The 14,436-nt window shown below is 60.5% G+C and overlaps 10 protein-coding genes across 10 annotated transcripts; 6 read left to right on the top strand and 4 right to left on the bottom strand.

Moving 5' to 3' along the window:
- Positions 1-103: 103 nt before the first annotated feature.
- OT_ostta12g00320 (Glycosyl hydrolase, family 13, catalytic domain) lies at positions 104-2,197 on the top strand (the record flags this gene model as incomplete). The annotated part of the gene is made up of 1 exon (XM_022982798.1): positions 104-2,197. The coding sequence occupies one exon, from the start codon at positions 104-106 to the stop codon at positions 2,195-2,197; it is 2,094 nt and encodes a 697-aa protein (XP_022840026.1).
- Positions 2,198-2,289: 92 nt separating this feature from the next.
- OT_ostta12g00310 (unnamed product) lies at positions 2,290-3,048 on the bottom strand (the record flags this gene model as incomplete). Its single annotated transcript, XM_003082135.1, has 1 exon — positions 2,290-3,048. One exon carries the CDS (start codon positions 3,046-3,048, stop codon positions 2,290-2,292), a length of 759 nt encoding a protein of 252 aa, XP_003082183.1.
- A 352-nt stretch (positions 3,049-3,400) lies between these two features.
- OT_ostta12g00300 (Ammonium transporter, conserved site) lies at positions 3,401-4,990 on the top strand (the record flags this gene model as incomplete). Its single annotated transcript, XM_022982797.1, has 1 exon — positions 3,401-4,990. One exon carries the CDS (start codon positions 3,401-3,403, stop codon positions 4,988-4,990), a length of 1,590 nt encoding a protein of 529 aa, XP_022840025.1.
- A 216-nt stretch (positions 4,991-5,206) lies between these two features.
- OT_ostta12g00290 (Hydroxy monocarboxylic acid anion dehydrogenase,HIBADH-type) lies at positions 5,207-6,133 on the bottom strand (the record flags this gene model as incomplete). Its single annotated transcript, XM_003082133.1, has 1 exon — positions 5,207-6,133. One exon carries the CDS (start codon positions 6,131-6,133, stop codon positions 5,207-5,209), a length of 927 nt encoding a protein of 308 aa, XP_003082181.1.
- Positions 6,134-6,280: 147 nt separating this feature from the next.
- Positions 6,281-7,741, top strand: OT_ostta12g00280 (unnamed product; the record flags this gene model as incomplete). The annotated part of the gene is made up of 1 exon (XM_003082132.1): positions 6,281-7,741. One exon carries the CDS (start codon positions 6,281-6,283, stop codon positions 7,739-7,741), a length of 1,461 nt encoding a protein of 486 aa, XP_003082180.1.
- Positions 7,742-7,916: 175 nt separating this feature from the next.
- Positions 7,917-9,026, top strand: OT_ostta12g00270 (Decaprenyl diphosphate synthase-like; the record flags this gene model as incomplete). The annotated part of the gene is made up of 1 exon (XM_022982796.1): positions 7,917-9,026. The coding sequence occupies one exon, from the start codon at positions 7,917-7,919 to the stop codon at positions 9,024-9,026; it is 1,110 nt and encodes a 369-aa protein (XP_022840024.1).
- Positions 9,027-9,300: 274 nt separating this feature from the next.
- Positions 9,301-11,249, top strand: OT_ostta12g00260 (UBA-like; the record flags this gene model as incomplete). Its single annotated transcript, XM_022982795.1, has 2 exons — positions 9,301-9,415; positions 9,631-11,249. The coding sequence occupies 2 exons, from the start codon at positions 9,301-9,303 to the stop codon at positions 11,247-11,249; spliced, it is 1,734 nt and encodes a 577-aa protein (XP_022840023.1).
- Positions 11,250-11,379: 130 nt separating this feature from the next.
- On the bottom strand, positions 11,380-12,096 carry OT_ostta12g00250 (Chlorophyll A-B binding protein; the record flags this gene model as incomplete). Its single annotated transcript, XM_022982794.1, has 1 exon — positions 11,380-12,096. One exon carries the CDS (start codon positions 12,094-12,096, stop codon positions 11,380-11,382), a length of 717 nt encoding a protein of 238 aa, XP_022840022.1.
- A 444-nt stretch (positions 12,097-12,540) lies between these two features.
- OT_ostta12g00240 (Dihydroorotate dehydrogenase, class 1/ 2) lies at positions 12,541-13,824 on the top strand (the record flags this gene model as incomplete). The annotated part of the gene is made up of 1 exon (XM_022982793.1): positions 12,541-13,824. The coding sequence occupies one exon, from the start codon at positions 12,541-12,543 to the stop codon at positions 13,822-13,824; it is 1,284 nt and encodes a 427-aa protein (XP_022840021.1).
- A 126-nt stretch (positions 13,825-13,950) lies between these two features.
- On the bottom strand, positions 13,951-14,436 carry OT_ostta12g00230 (unnamed product; the record flags this gene model as incomplete). Its single annotated transcript, XM_022982791.1, has 1 exon — positions 13,951-14,436. A coding segment is annotated over one exon (486 nt), but the record flags the coding sequence as incomplete, so codon positions are not given.

Below are 14,436 nucleotides of genomic sequence, written 5' to 3'. Positions count from 1 at the left end.
CGTCGGGAACGAAGAGCGATCGAAGCGGCGCCAGCGTCATTTTGGAAACTCATCTCTCGAGCGCTGTTCGACGACGCGCTCGGCGCTCGGCGCGTCGGAGACGATGCGGGGGTCAAATTCCGAAATTGCCTGGGTCAGTGGGGACGCCGAACCGCTCGGACCGAGCGCGACGACGGACGGCGGGGTGAACTTCGCGGTGCGATGCGCTTCGAGCGCGCAAGCGGTGACGTTGTGCGCGTACGACGCCGAAGACGACTGGACGCGCGTGAAGCCTCGGTTTGAGGTGCCGATGATGCGAACGGGAGACGTGTGGCACATTAAGATGATCAGTGGGATGGTGAGGAGTGGGATGCGGTACGGATATCGCATCAACGGCGAGGGTGGTTGGGACACCGGGCAGCGATTCGATGCGACGAAAGTGCTCATGGATCCGTACGCGCCGCTCGTCGAGGCGAGACGGAAGGTCTTTGGAGAGTGGTCGAAGCACAAGGTGAGCGGTGACACGAACGATCCGGATATGTTGAGCGGTTACGATTTTGAGTCAGCTCCGTTCGATTGGCGAGGCGTGGAGTCGCCGCAAATCGACGAGAAGGATATGATCGTGTACGAGATGACTGTTCGCGCGTTTACCGCGGATGCAAGCTCGGGATTAGATGCTGACGCGCGCGGATCGTACGCGGGCGTCGCCGCGAAAGTTGAACACTTAAAGTCTCTGGGTGTCAACGTCGTCGAACTGTTGCCGGTGTTTGAGTACGACGAGATGGAGTTCCAGAGAATTCCGAATCCGCGTGATCACATGGTGAACACTTGGGGATACAGCACGATGAGCTTTTTTGCACCGATGACGCGGTTCGGAAAGAAGGGCTGCTCGGCTCGAGAGGCATCGCGAGAGTTTAAGGAGATGGTCAGGGCGCTTCATGCGGCGGGCATCCAAGTCATCCTCGACGTCGTATACAATCACACTGGCGAGATGAACGACGAGCTCCCGAACACGTGCTCGATGCGCGGCATCGATAACAAGACGTACTACATGACGGATACAAACCAGTACGTGCAAATGCTGAACTTTACGGGTTGTGGCAACACGCTCAATGCGAATAATCCGTATGTGTCTCAGTTCATACTCGATTCGCTGAAACACTGGGTGAAAGAGTATCACGTCGACGGCTTCCGCTTCGATCTCGCAAGTGCGCTGTGTCGCGACGAACAGGGTCATCCAATGAACTCACCGCCGCTCATCCGCGCCATCGCAAAGGATCCAGAGCTCGCGCACGTCAAGCTCATCGCCGAGCCATGGGACTGCGGCGGATTATACCAGGTCGGAAGCTTCCCGAACTGGGATCGGTGGTCGGAGTGGAACGGTGCCTATCGCGATGTTCTGCGTCGTTTTATCAAGGGCGATGAGGGTATGAAGAGCGATTTTGCTCGTCGCATCAGCGGCTCGTCGGACATGTACCATCATAACAATCGCAAGCCGTATCACTCCGTGAACTTCATCACCGCTCACGACGGCTTCACCCTGCGCGACTTAGTGAGCTACAACACGAAACACAACATGGCGAACGGAGAGTTTAACAACGACGGCGCCAACGATAACTACTCGTGGAACTGCGGTCACGAGGGCGACACGAGCGACGAATCTGTTAAGGCGCTTCGCTGGCGACAGATGAAAAACTTTCATGTGGCACTGATGATCTCCCAAGGTACACCGATGATGCTCATGGGCGACGAGTACGGTCACACGCGTCATGGAAATAACAACACGTACGGGCACGACGACAAGTTGAACAACTTCCAGTGGAACGAGCTCGACAGTCAAAAGGAGCACTACTTCCGCTTTGCTTCGGAGATGGTCAAATTCCGCCGGTTGCATCCGCTTCTCGGTCGCGAGACCTTTCTGACCGACGCAGACGTCACTTGGCACGAAGATCGATGGGACGATCCGCAATCGAAGTTTTTGGCGTTCACGTTGCACGATTCCGCCGGGTACGGATGCGGAGACTTGTACATTGCCTTCAACGCGCACGAGTTCTACGTCGACGCCGCGTTGCCGTCACCGCCCAACGGGAAACGATGGGCGAGAATCGTCGACACGAATTTGCCCTCCCCTGAGGACTTTATCGTCAAAGGTAAGTTTGGGGTAGAGTCTCGATACAACGTCGCGCCTCGCGGGTGCGTCATTTTGATGTCCAAGTGAGACGCGCGTAGTTCTTCAACTATGTGTTCGCTCATTCCTCAATCGCTAAGTCTATCTCTAGTAACTAGTGCTCGCAAACGCTGTATTGACCGCTAATCTTCACCTTCGCCCTCTACCACGACGCGTCGAACGAACTCTTCGATCCACTGCGCGATGGTCGCCACCGCGTCGTCGTCATCCGTAACCGTGAAGTGCCCGTGCCCGTTCAACACGCGCAACTCCGTCTTTCCGCCGCTCTGCAACTTCTCACGCACGAATCTTTCCATCGTCGCCGTCGACGTAAACTCATCTCGACTCGGATGCACGAACAACTTTGGTTTTGAACTCGCACGGAGCGCCTCGAAGTGATCCCGCATCAACCACTTCGCCGCGGCGCCCATAACTCCGCAGTTCCACCAAGACCCACCCCTGGGATACCCGATCGCGACGTACGACGCGATCGCCTCTCGTTTATCCAACGCCCACGCCCCGATCGTGGACCCGTACGAGTACCCGACGACGTGCGCTCGCACCTTCGATCCGTCCCCGCCGCCCGTCTTCGTCGCCCAATCCACCGCCGCGCACGCGTCCATCCCCTCCGACGCACTCCCGCGCCAAGACGAGCTCCCCGACGACCCCGACGTGCCTCGAGCGGCGACACACGCCGCACCGTATCCACGCGCGCTCAGCGCCCGCGCGAGCGGCGTCATCATCGTTCGATCACCACCCAATTTAGGATGCGCGTGCAACAGGATGAACCAATCCGTCGCGTCATCACCCCTCGCGCCGTCCCGCGTCGTCGTCGGTTCGACGACGAAGAGTTCGACCCGCGTCCCGTCCTCGGCGTCGACGCTTCGGACGTGCGCGCGCATCGCTCGCGGCGCGCTCTCGCGTCGCGCGCGTCCGAGCGCTCGGTCGAGCCCACGGGCCCGACGAGCCGGGGGGGCGAGCGATCGCGCGACGCCCATCTCGCTTTCGTCGTCGTCGCGGGGAGTCTCGTGAAACGATCGCCGTGATCTACGTCGCGGTGATTCTCCGGCGCTCGTGTCGGATTTTGACTATCTCCGGTTAGGTTAATCTAATCTCCGGGTAGGTTGTACTTGTAGTCATTTTCGCCTAACTCGGGTCTTAAAGTTAGGACGCGCTCAGGGCATTTCAAGAGACCTTGAGAGGGCGCCGGGACGCGTCGCGACGTCCCGACGCGACGCCCGCCGCGCGCGCGAGATGAGTTTTAGTGATCCCGCCGCCGCGAACGCGGTGAACGCCACGATCGCCGCGTTCGACGCGCTGGGCGTGAACGTCTACTTGCTGAGCTTGGACATTCGAAAGGCGGATGCCGTCTTCTTGAACGTGTGCGCGATGTTAGTGTTCGCGGCGCAGATAGGGTTCGCCATGCTCGAGGTCGGAAGCGTGCGGGTGAAGAACACGAAGGGGATCTTGTTGAAGAACGTGATGGATCTGTGCGCGAGCGCGGTGAGTTTCTTCCTGATTGGGTACGGGTTGGCGCTGGGGAAATCCGTCGGGGGCGGGGTCTTCGGCGGGCGCGTCGGCGACGGGTTCGCCATGCGCACCGATAATTTGTCGGGTTCTGAAGCGACGGGGGACGTAGTGGTGTCGTACACGCAGGCGTTTTTTACGATGTGTTTTTCGGCGACGTCGGCGACCATCGTGAGCGGAGCCGTGGCGGAGAGGTGCTCGTTCAGGGCGTACTTTGTCGCGGCGACGCTCGTGAGTGGGTTGATCTTCCCCGTGGTCGTCCACTGGTCGTGGGGAGACGACGGATGGCTCGCACCGGTGCGGTCGCAGCATAAACTGCTCTCCAGCGTTGGCGTGCTCGATTACGCCGGGAGCGGTTTTGTGCACGTCGTCGGCGGCTGCGCCGCGTTTTGGCTCACATATCTCATCGGCCCGCGTCAAGGGCGCTTCACCAAGGGCAAGCGAGCACCGAATCCGATGCCACAGCAAAGCCCAGTGTTTCAAGTCATCGGGGGTCTCATAATGTGGTACGGCTGGTACGGATTTACGTGCGGATCCATCAAAACCTTGGCTGGACCAAGGATCGCGTCGCTCGCCCGCGTTGGTCTGATACACACCCTCAGCGGCGCCGTCGGTGGATGTACCGTGATGGCGATAGATCTCTACTTGGAGCCGAACGTCTTTATGCCGTTCCGAATGATTTACGGCTCGCTCTCCGCGCTCGTCGCAGCCAGCGCCTCTGCAGCGCACATCCACATTTCCATCTCTCTCTGCATCGCCTTCGTCGCCGGGTTTATATACGTCATCACGTCACATCTCATGACGCACGTATGGCGCCTGGACGACGTCGTCGATGCGGTACCCATCCACTTTTTTAACGGTATCTGGGGCGTCATCGCCGCCGCCCTGTTCAGCGATAAACGGTTCCTCCAGCAGACGTACGGCGAGGCGTACGCGGGATGTGGCCTCGTTTACGGATGCGCCAAGGGTCCCGCTGTGCTGGGCAACGCAATGCTTTACATCGTTTCCATCATCATCTGGGTAACAGTCACCTTTGTACCAGTGATGTGGCTCATCAAAAAGTACGGTTGGCTCCGAATCTCGAGCGAACAGGAGCGCATCGGTACCGATGCGGCATTACACGGCGGCGAGTCCTACCCTGAGTTCCAGTCGGCAATATTCAATTTCAAGGACAAGATCACAGGGAGCCAATCCAAGTTAGAGATGCGCGTTCGAGCCAGTGAGGCGGCAAAGATTGCCACGACCTTGGCGGCGCTCATGGACACCTCGGTCACGAGCGACGAGCAAAGTTTGCCGGATTTTGACGAATCTCCGTAATGGTTTGTCGGCGCGTTATCCGCGCACACGTGTCGCGTGTTGCAAAAACGTGCCGAAATTCGTACAAGGTAAAACAGGAGAAATCCACGCCTAGTAAAACATCTGTGTATGTTCTGAAACATCCGTATATGTTCTCCGCGTGTTGCATAGGTACGGTATTGCAAAGTTTACCTTGTAGTCTTACGTATAGTGTTCGTTGTGATGAAATCATGAAATCTAATTCGTGGTTCCCGGAGCGCGCTCGTTCGTGTATGCGACAGCGACGGCGGAAAAATCGCTGTTGGCGTGCCCGAGCGATTTTGCGCGCAAGTATTGCGAGTTCGTCGCGGCCGAAATAGGCATCGGATACTCAAGCTCATCCCCGAGATCCAGGGCGAGTCGTAGGTCTTTCTGTTGCAGGTACACCTGGAAATTCGGCGAGAAGTTCCTCGCGCGCATGAGCTTACCCTTCGACGTTGTGAGCGGTGAACCCATGGCGGAGTGCGATAACATTTCGAGCACCGCATCCGTGTCCAACCCGGCGCGCTCGCTCAGGCCGTGCATTTCTCCGAGCGCGGCGACGACGTTCCCCATCATGATTTGCAACATCAATTTTGCTCGAGCCGCGTGCGTCGGGCTGTCACCGACCAACCACTTCTTCGCTCCCATCACCTCGAGGTGCGGCGACGCGGCGTCGTACGCCTCGCCATCGCCGCCGCATAGAAACAATAGCTCACCCTTCGCCGCCTCGCGCCATCCCCCGCTCACCGGCGCGGCTAAGAAATCGATCCCAGCGCTCTTCATCACCGCCTTCGTCTCCTCTCCCGCGGCGCCGTCCACCGTGGAGCAATCGACGTACGTCCGCCGAACGCCATCCGCCGCGCGCGCGTCGTTCCCCGCGTACGCCTTCGCCACCGCTCGCGCCGCCTTCGGATCCGCCAGCATCGCGAACGTCATCTCACATCGCTCACGAACCTCCTCCGCGGCGTTCGCGACGACCACGGCGCCGCACGTCGGCGTTTTCGTCTCTTCAAACTCTTCGAGCAGCCTGAGCGATTTATCCCTCGAGCGATTCCACACGCGCACGCTCCGGCCCGAGCGCGCCAAGACGAGCGCCATGCGGGCGCCCATGATTCCGAGACCTAAAAATCCCACGCTCGTCATCGCGCGAGCTCGCGCGCGACGTCGACGACTGACGACGTGACGCGTTTCGCACCGTGATGGACATCGCACCGCACACGGCGACACGAACCGTCGCGCGCTCGAGCCCGCGTCGCGCGCGCGCTCGAGCGCGCGTCGGCGTGGGCGATCATGGCGCTCGCGCGCGCGAGAGGTCTGGACGCGCGCGCGCTGGCGCGGACGAGGACGAGGACGCGAAACGTCGCTCGGGTCATCGGCGGCGGCCCGAGGGGTGGGTCGAACGACGCCGACGGCCGTGCGTGGCGCGATGACGTCGACGACGAGACGTTGGCGTACGTGCGAAAGGCGTCGACGGCGTCGTCGTTCGAGGAGCGCGCGTTCGGGGACGACGTGATTGGGGAAAAGTTACTCAGAGCGATGCGCGTGCAGTGGACGCACGGGTTCGCCTCGACGCCGAGCGGGTTCCCTCGGTGCACGCACGGTTTCGGAGAGATCTTGGCCGGAATGCAGCCGGCGGCGTGTGATTTAATCTTAAGAGACGTCCTGAGTGGATCAACGAGCGTGCTCGATCCGTTCGCGGGTGGTGGGACCACGCTCGTGTGCGCGGCTACGCTCGGCATGCGGGCGGTGGGGACGGATGTGAGTCCGCTCGCGTGTTTCGTCAGCGCGCATCGATGCTGGCGACCGGACGAGACGACGATCGATGAAATGGTTCACAGGGCGAGTGCGGCGCGAGATTTGGCGAAATCGGCAGAGGAGCAGAGCGTTGAGAGCGACGCCGAGGAGGCCGGAGACGGAGGCGTTCCCAGAGCGTGGCGGCGCATCCGGGACGCGCTTCGAGCGAGCAATGGGGGAGTGAGCGGCGGGCGCGTGGACGAGTCGCTGTGGTTTTGTATGTCCGTAGCGCTGCAGCGCACACAAAAGTCGCAGAGCAAAGCGAGGCCGCGTAAGGGGAAGGGGAAGAGAAGCGGCGGCTCGCGAGGCGGTGAGGACAATGCCGACATATTTTATAAAGTAGTGGAGGAATACGCCGACAGACTTCGGCAGTTTCGAGCGATGTGCTCAACGTGCGACTCCCAAGCGCCGGACGCGGAGATTCATAACATCGACGTGCGACGATTTAAGCTCGCGGACGAAGCCAAGGTGGATGCGGTGCTGACGTCGTGTCCGTACCCCGCGGTGTACGATTACCTGTCCTTTGCGCGAAAAGTTCGTGCCGGGAGTGGTGCGGTCGTCTCCACGTCTTCGCCGAGAAGTCAGGGTCCAACGTCGTCTTACGTCAACACCGTCGTTCCTGGCGACCGAAACTGGCCGAAAGAGTGGATGGAGGGTGAGATTGGCTCACGACGAGCGCTTCGATCTGATCCCTATGCGTTTCGTGACGCATGGCAGCGAGAACAAGAGGAATGGCTCGAGGTCGTCGCGCACTCACTCAAACCTCGCGGTCGTGCGTGTATCATGGTCGGCGACGGGGCGAACATCGATACGCGCGCCTCCATGGTCAGCGCCGCCGAGAAGTTTGGATTGAAAACGCTCGCCGGAGCGACGATGAAGCTCACGACAACCACCGAGAGTGGCAACGTGTACAACCAGGCGCGCACCGAGCACTTGATCCTATTCGAAAAACACTAGACTTTGTATCAACTAGTCATCGCGTGAAAATGCGTCGCCGTTCGCGCGCGAGCGCGCGAATGTCAGACGCCGTCCGAGCCTCGGCGTGGAGCGAATGATACCGAGACGACCCCGACTCGGTACCCCGCACTCGATCGCGCTTTCGCTCCACGCGAGCACCGAGCGAATTCACACGATGCGCGCGTCGTTCGCGCGCGTCGACTTCGCGCCCACGCCGCACGCGCGCGCGCGCACGCGACGCGTCGACGAGAAATCGAGAAAGAATCGTCACGTCTCACGAAAGCGTCTCTCTCTCTCCCTCGCGCCTCGTGCGTTTCGTGACGACGCGTGGAAGGACGACCACTTCGATATTTCTTCGTCCACGGCGAACGAAGCGTCGACGAGCGGGCGGATCGAGGAGAGTGAGGAGAGACGCGCGGGCGGGTGGGGACGGAACGCGCTCGCCGGGTTTGGGAGCGTGTTCGGCGCTCCCAGAGGGGCGGCGACGCGATGGGACGGGAAGCCAGCGCCTTTGAGTGGTTTGGCGAGCGATCGCGTGCCGAATCACGTGGCGATCATCATGGATGGGAACGCGCGGTGGGCGACTCGCCGACGGCTCCCGCGAAGCGTTGGACACGAGCGAGGCGTGAGCGCTTTGCGAGGCGTCGTTCGTTGCTGCGCCGCGTGGGACGTGCGAACACTCACGGTGTTCGCGTTTAGTCAGGAGAATTTCGGACGGAATCAGGTAGAGGTGACGGAACTCATGGCGCTCGTGGAGACGGCGCTCCAAGACGAGTTGCCGCTTCTTGTCAAAGAGGGCGTTCGCGTGGAGGTCATCGGCGACCTGGACAAGGTGAGCGAGGGCGTTCGAGAGGCGGTAGGACGAGCGGTAGAAGCGACTAAGCACAACTCAACCTTGAGACTCGTCGTCGCGCTCAGTTACGGCGGTCGTCAGGACATTGTCCAAGCCGCCAAGGCGCTCGCGAACAAGGTGGCTTCGGGAGAGTTGCGAGCCGAGGACATCGACGAGGACGTTCTGAGCGCCCATTTATCTACCTACGACGCTCGATCCGCGAACGAGGATCCGTTGAATTTCTCCCAACACCCCGATCTCTTGATTCGCACCTCGGGCGAGATGCGTCTGAGCAACTTTCTCTTGTGGGACCTGGCGTACACCGAGCTCTACTTCGCGAACATGATGTGGCCCGAGTTCGGCGAGGCGGAGCTCCGAAGGGCGTTTCACGCCTATGCTAAGCGCGATAGAAGATTTGGCGCGCGCGCTCGACGTTTCGTCACCCCGAGATGACCGCCGAGCGTCCCGCTTGTAACGCGCGCGCGCTTTTGCATCCACGTCTTCACGAGTCCCTATTCGTTGAATAATGACTCGTCACTAAATCGCAAGTCAACTCAGGAGACGCAGCGATGCCCCGACGTCACACGCGCACGCCCCAACGCACTCGCCTCACGCGGACGCCCCACGCGACGCGGACAGCGGACAAAACTGCGAGGAATTTATCTTCACGCGTTGCGCACCGTAGACGAATCACAACGCGGTCGGGAGCTCTGGAAACACGGAAAAGATGACGACCGCGCGCGACTTGGCCGCGCTGAGCGGACACACCGAGAGCGATTGCTCGGCCGTGCTCGAGCAGTGCGGAGGGGACGTGGAGACGGCGATCGATAAGCTGCTAAACAGTGCGTTTGACTCGTTAAAGAAACCGCGCGATGCGTGGACCCGTCGCGTTTCGCGTGCGAAGACAGATCGTGCGAAGACGATCCATCCGGTGGTTTTGGCGGCTGACGAATCACGACTCCTGTGCACGTGAAGCGCTTTGGCGGGAAGAGGACTTTTGCGAAGACGGGAGAGAGACTGACGACGATCACTCGCGCGCGCGTCTCGTGCATCGCAGTGGAAAAGTTTGAGACGATCGGGAAGAAGGTGGCGAAGAAATCGACCAACGGCGCGCGGGCGAACGGGGTCAAGAATGGGAAGACGGAGAACGGAAACAGAAAGCTTGGAAACGAGCGGTCGAACGGACGCGCGAACGGCGAGCGCGATGGGAAACCGGCTAAGAACGGTGAGCGCGATGGGAAACCGGCTAAGAACGGTAAGCACGACAATGGTAAGTTACCGTTTCCACGCGCGGGTGAGCGCGGGGGAAAGCCGGCGCCGGCAGCCGCGCCGGTGGCGGCTCAGGCGCGGGCGGCGGCTCCGCCCGCGACGACGGCTCCGACGACGGCACCGGCAGCGGCGGTAGCGAACCCGGCGCCGATTCGACCGGGCGGTGGCGGTAAGACGCTCGCGGATCTAGTGCGAGGTGATCCAACGCCGGCTCCGGCCGCGTCGGCTCCGGTTGCTCGCGGAGGCGCCAAGGGTGGCGTTGCGTCGCGACCGCAAGGGGGCAAGCCTGTGCCGAAGGCCCCTGCGGCGGCGGAACAAGCGGACGGTGCGATGAACTGGGCGCAGCGCACGAAGGGCGTCGAACGTCCTGCGGCGCAACCGGTTGCTGCAGCGCAACCGCCGGTGGTGCAATCGCAGCAAGTGGCTGCCCAGGCGGCGGCGCAAGCGCGAGCGCAACCAGTAGCTGGTCAACAACCGTCCGCCGACAGCTTTGGATTTGGTTTCGAGCCGGCTGCGCCAGCGGCCGCCACGCCTCGCCCGCAGCAAGCCGCACCATCGAATGAGCGCGCTCAAGCGCAAGATCTTGGTCTCCAGTTCGGTAATTTCTCCTCCTCTGGGGCTGACTTTGGATTTGGCTTTGACGCGTCCGCCTCCGCCGGCTGGGGCATGCAACAATCACAAGGTCAACCGGATGCGAGCAAGAAGCAACCTATTAGAAACGCCGGCGTGGCGTCCAAGTTGCCCGACGTCGTCAACGGAAGCGCTCCGACGACGACGAGCGCGATGGAGCAGCAAGCGGCGTATCCGGCGTACTTTGGCGGCATGATGCCGAACGCGTACGGTAACTACATGATGCCTCCGGCCGTTCCGATGGCGGGTGGCTACGCCGGGTACGAGGGCTATCAACAACCGCAAAACGCTGAACAAAACACCGCCTACGCGGATTACTACAAGCAGCAAGCCGCCGCTCAGGTGCAGCAGCAAAGCCAGCAACCGGCGGGCGACAAGGCTCACGCGCCCAGTGCGTCAAATTCGGGTGCCTCCGCCCAGCCAATTCAAGCCTTCGCCAACATGCCGAATGCCTACGGTCACCCCATGTACTCTTACCCTTACGCCATGCCGCACCAGCCTGCGTATCCGTACGCTGTGCAGTCCCACTACCCGTACCCGCCCGCGGCCGGTGTGTACCCGGGAGCCGCTCCAAACGGCAAGCAAGGCGCCAATGCGCCGCCGGGGTACAAGGCTCAAGACGGCAACGCGCAGCGCGGTGCTGAACATAACGGCACTCGCCGCGATACTCGGTCAAGCCAATACGCCGAGCAGCAGCAAATGCAGCAAGGTTACTACGCCGCGTACGCGCAGAACGCGCAGTACGCCGGGTACGGCGGATACGGGCGACAACAGTGAGGCGATTTCACTTCCCTGAATGCAGTCACCCCCCAAACTAGTCGCGTCCACGAAGATTTGAACATTTTAATATATTGTGACACGTGGCGAAGAAAAAATTGCTTCGATTCGCATTAAAAATCATCGTCGCTTAGTTGCCCGTGATAAGCGCGAGGGTCAAGATGACCATGGCGACCTTGCCATTGAGGGCTTCTGCAGTTGCTGTCCACGTAGTTGGCAGGCGCTCGTTCGGGAAGCTGGCGTTCTCATCCGGGATCGCAGCGCGAAGGGACGTCTTGCCCAACGCCGCGGGTGCGAGCGTCGCCGCGGTGACGGCTCCCATCATGAAGCACATGGAACTGAATCCACCCGGGGTAAACATTTGGTGCGCCACGGAGCCGCCGCCGCCAATCTTGGAGAAGAGCGCCAGCACCGCACCCACCATGGCCGCGCGCCCGTTGACAATCTCCGGGATCTTATACTTCGCGTTGAACCCGACGATATCGGTCGGTTTCAATGACGCAAAATCAACGTCATCGGCGCCACCGCCCGCGGCGCCGACGCGCGCCGCCATGTTGGCCTCGATAACGCCCGCCTTGTTCACTCGCGACTCAAACGAGGCGCCAAACTTATCGGTGACCACGATCGATTCCCCTCTCGCCTCGATCGTGTACACCTTCCCATCGATGTTCCTCGTCGTCTTCCCGTCCAGATTATTCACCAAGTTCGGCTTCGTCACCGCCATCGGCTTCCAATCCGACCCACCCTCCGCGCGCGTCGTCGTCGAAACCGCCCTCGACGCTACGCCTCGGCTCCGTCGCGCCCGCGCGGATGTACCCATCACCGCGCTCGTTTTCATCGCAAACATCTTCGCGCGCTCGTAAACGCATCGTCAGTCACCAAAACCTCTCTCACGATCCCTCTCCGGGCGATGGTCGTCACCGTTCGTCGTCAAACGTCATCGAAACCTCCGTCATCCACAGCGCACTCGATGATCGACGTCACGTTGTTTCAGCCACCCTTCGACGACGCGCGCGCGGTCGTTCGCGCGCGCCGTCGCGGTGCGCGCCGCCGACGAATTACCCGCGCGTCTCCTCGCGTTCGATCGCGCGATGCGCGCCGAGCGACGCACCTTTGATGTGGTTTTAAAAAAGCGCGTCGTCGTGTGCGGCACGGTGTGCTCGCGTTCGGCGATTCGCGCGTCACTGAGCGGCGACGCGAGATGCGACGACGCGGTATCGACGCGTTTCGCAGACATGGAAATATTCTCAACGCATCGCGAGCGCTCGAGGACGTCGCGGCGTCTCGAGCGATGAAGACGGTGACGATCGATGCGCGTCGAGCGTCAGCGACGGTTTCGTCTCGGTCGAGGTTTTCGTCGCAGAGCGGGACGTCGGAGGATGCGACGAGCGCGAGGGCGCTGCGAACGGTGTCTGTGACGGTGATGACGGCGATCGGGGCGTTTGGATTGGTGCGCGCGAGCGATTCGGAGATGGCGGAGTCGTTTGAGTACGCGGCGTACGGAGCGGCGACGCCGGCGTTTCGAGCGCTCGATCCCGAGCTGGCGCACGATTTGGGGATCGCGATGCTGGAGCTCGGATTGGGGCCGAGGCAGAGGACGCGCGATTCTGAATCTCTGACCGTTCGGGCGTTCGGGACGACGTTCGCGAACCCCATAGGATTGGCCGCGGGGTTTGACAAGGATGCCCGCGCGTTCGAGGCGCTCATGAAGATGGGATTCGGATTCGTCGAGATCGGAAGCGTGACGCCACAGCCACAGCCTGGGAATCCCAAGCCGCGAGCATTTCGCCTGATCGAGCACGGAGCGGTGATCAATCGGTACGGTTTCAATAGTAAGGGACACGAGAGTGCGAAGGGACGACTGGCGGCGTACAGAGCGCGTGAGGACGTCCCAGCGGGCGTCCTCGGGGTCAACCTGGGTAAGAATAAGACGACGCCCGAGGCGAACGCAGCGGATGATTACGTCCTAGGTGTCGATAATATCGGTGAGTACGGTGATTACATCGTCGTGAATGTGTCGTCGCCAAACACTCCGGGCCTGAGAAATCTGCAGGGACGCAAGCACCTGAGTGGGCTCTTGCGGAAAGTTTTGAGCGCGCGCGATCGCAACCCGGCCACGGCGAAGAAACCCGTGCTGGTAAAGATAGCCCCTGATCTCACCGACGCCGAGATCAAGGACGTGGCGAGCGTGGTGAAGAGCGAAAAGGTGGACGGCGTCATCGTGAGTAACACGACCGTAGCGAGGCCAGAAGAGATCAAAGCGCATAAGCACGGGGACGAAGCCGGTGGGCTGAGCGGTAAACCCTTGATGGAGTCAAGTACCAGAGTGCTGCACGAGTTATATAGACTCACTGGCGGAAAAATTCCTCTCGTGGGATGCGGTGGCGTCGCGAGCGGCGAGGACGCGTATGCGAAGATTCGCGCTGGGGCGACGCTTGTGCAGCTTTACACAGCTTTCGCGTTCGGAGGGCCTCCGCTGATCCTGAAGATCAAACGCGAACTCGAGGAATGCCTGGCGCGCGATGGTTTCAAAAGCGTAGAAGAAGCGATCGGAGTGGCGCACCGCAAAAGATGAAGGTTAGATAGATATAAAATGAGTGACATGGACGCGTGCGTGTTCCTGTCGAGCAATGACACGACAATTTGCAACCGAATATAAAAGAATGTGAGCTGATAGTGGTACAGAGAAGGACAAATTTCGTCAAAGTTCCGACTCGGGAATCGATGAGAGGACCTCGGCCGAGTTTTCACTTGTTTTGTGTTCACCGACAGTGTAATCAATCAACTTGACGAACTGTTCCTCCGTCAGCGAAGCGCTCGCTAGGAGTGCTTCTGCGCTCGCCTGAGTGCACTCGTCGTAGTCCGCCTGTTGCTTGTAAAGTAGGTGTCCAGAGATTTCAAACACCGCTGGATTGACACCCGTCGAAACGATATACTCTGGAATTTTATCACTTGCGATGCGAATGGAGAACATTTGCGGAATCAAGAAGACGCGCGCGCCATGGTCGGCGATCAAGAGGTTGAACGGTAGATTGACCGTTTGCATTTTGACGCAGATACCGCCGACCAACTCAGCGAGCTCTTCGAAAGAGTCGCCAACTTCAAAGCAAAGGCAACGCACCGGGTAACCGTTTACTCTGTACACGGTGCATCCCCCGTGTGTACCTGGAAACAGCTCAGCCGTATC

The sequence above is a fragment of the Ostreococcus tauri genome (assembly GCF_000214015.3).
Source record: "Ostreococcus tauri WGS project CAID00000000 data, contig chromosome 12, whole genome shotgun sequence".
Taxonomy (NCBI): domain Eukaryota; kingdom Viridiplantae; phylum Chlorophyta; class Mamiellophyceae; order Mamiellales; family Bathycoccaceae; genus Ostreococcus; species Ostreococcus tauri.
This window is presented reverse-complemented; position numbering and strand designations above follow the sequence as displayed.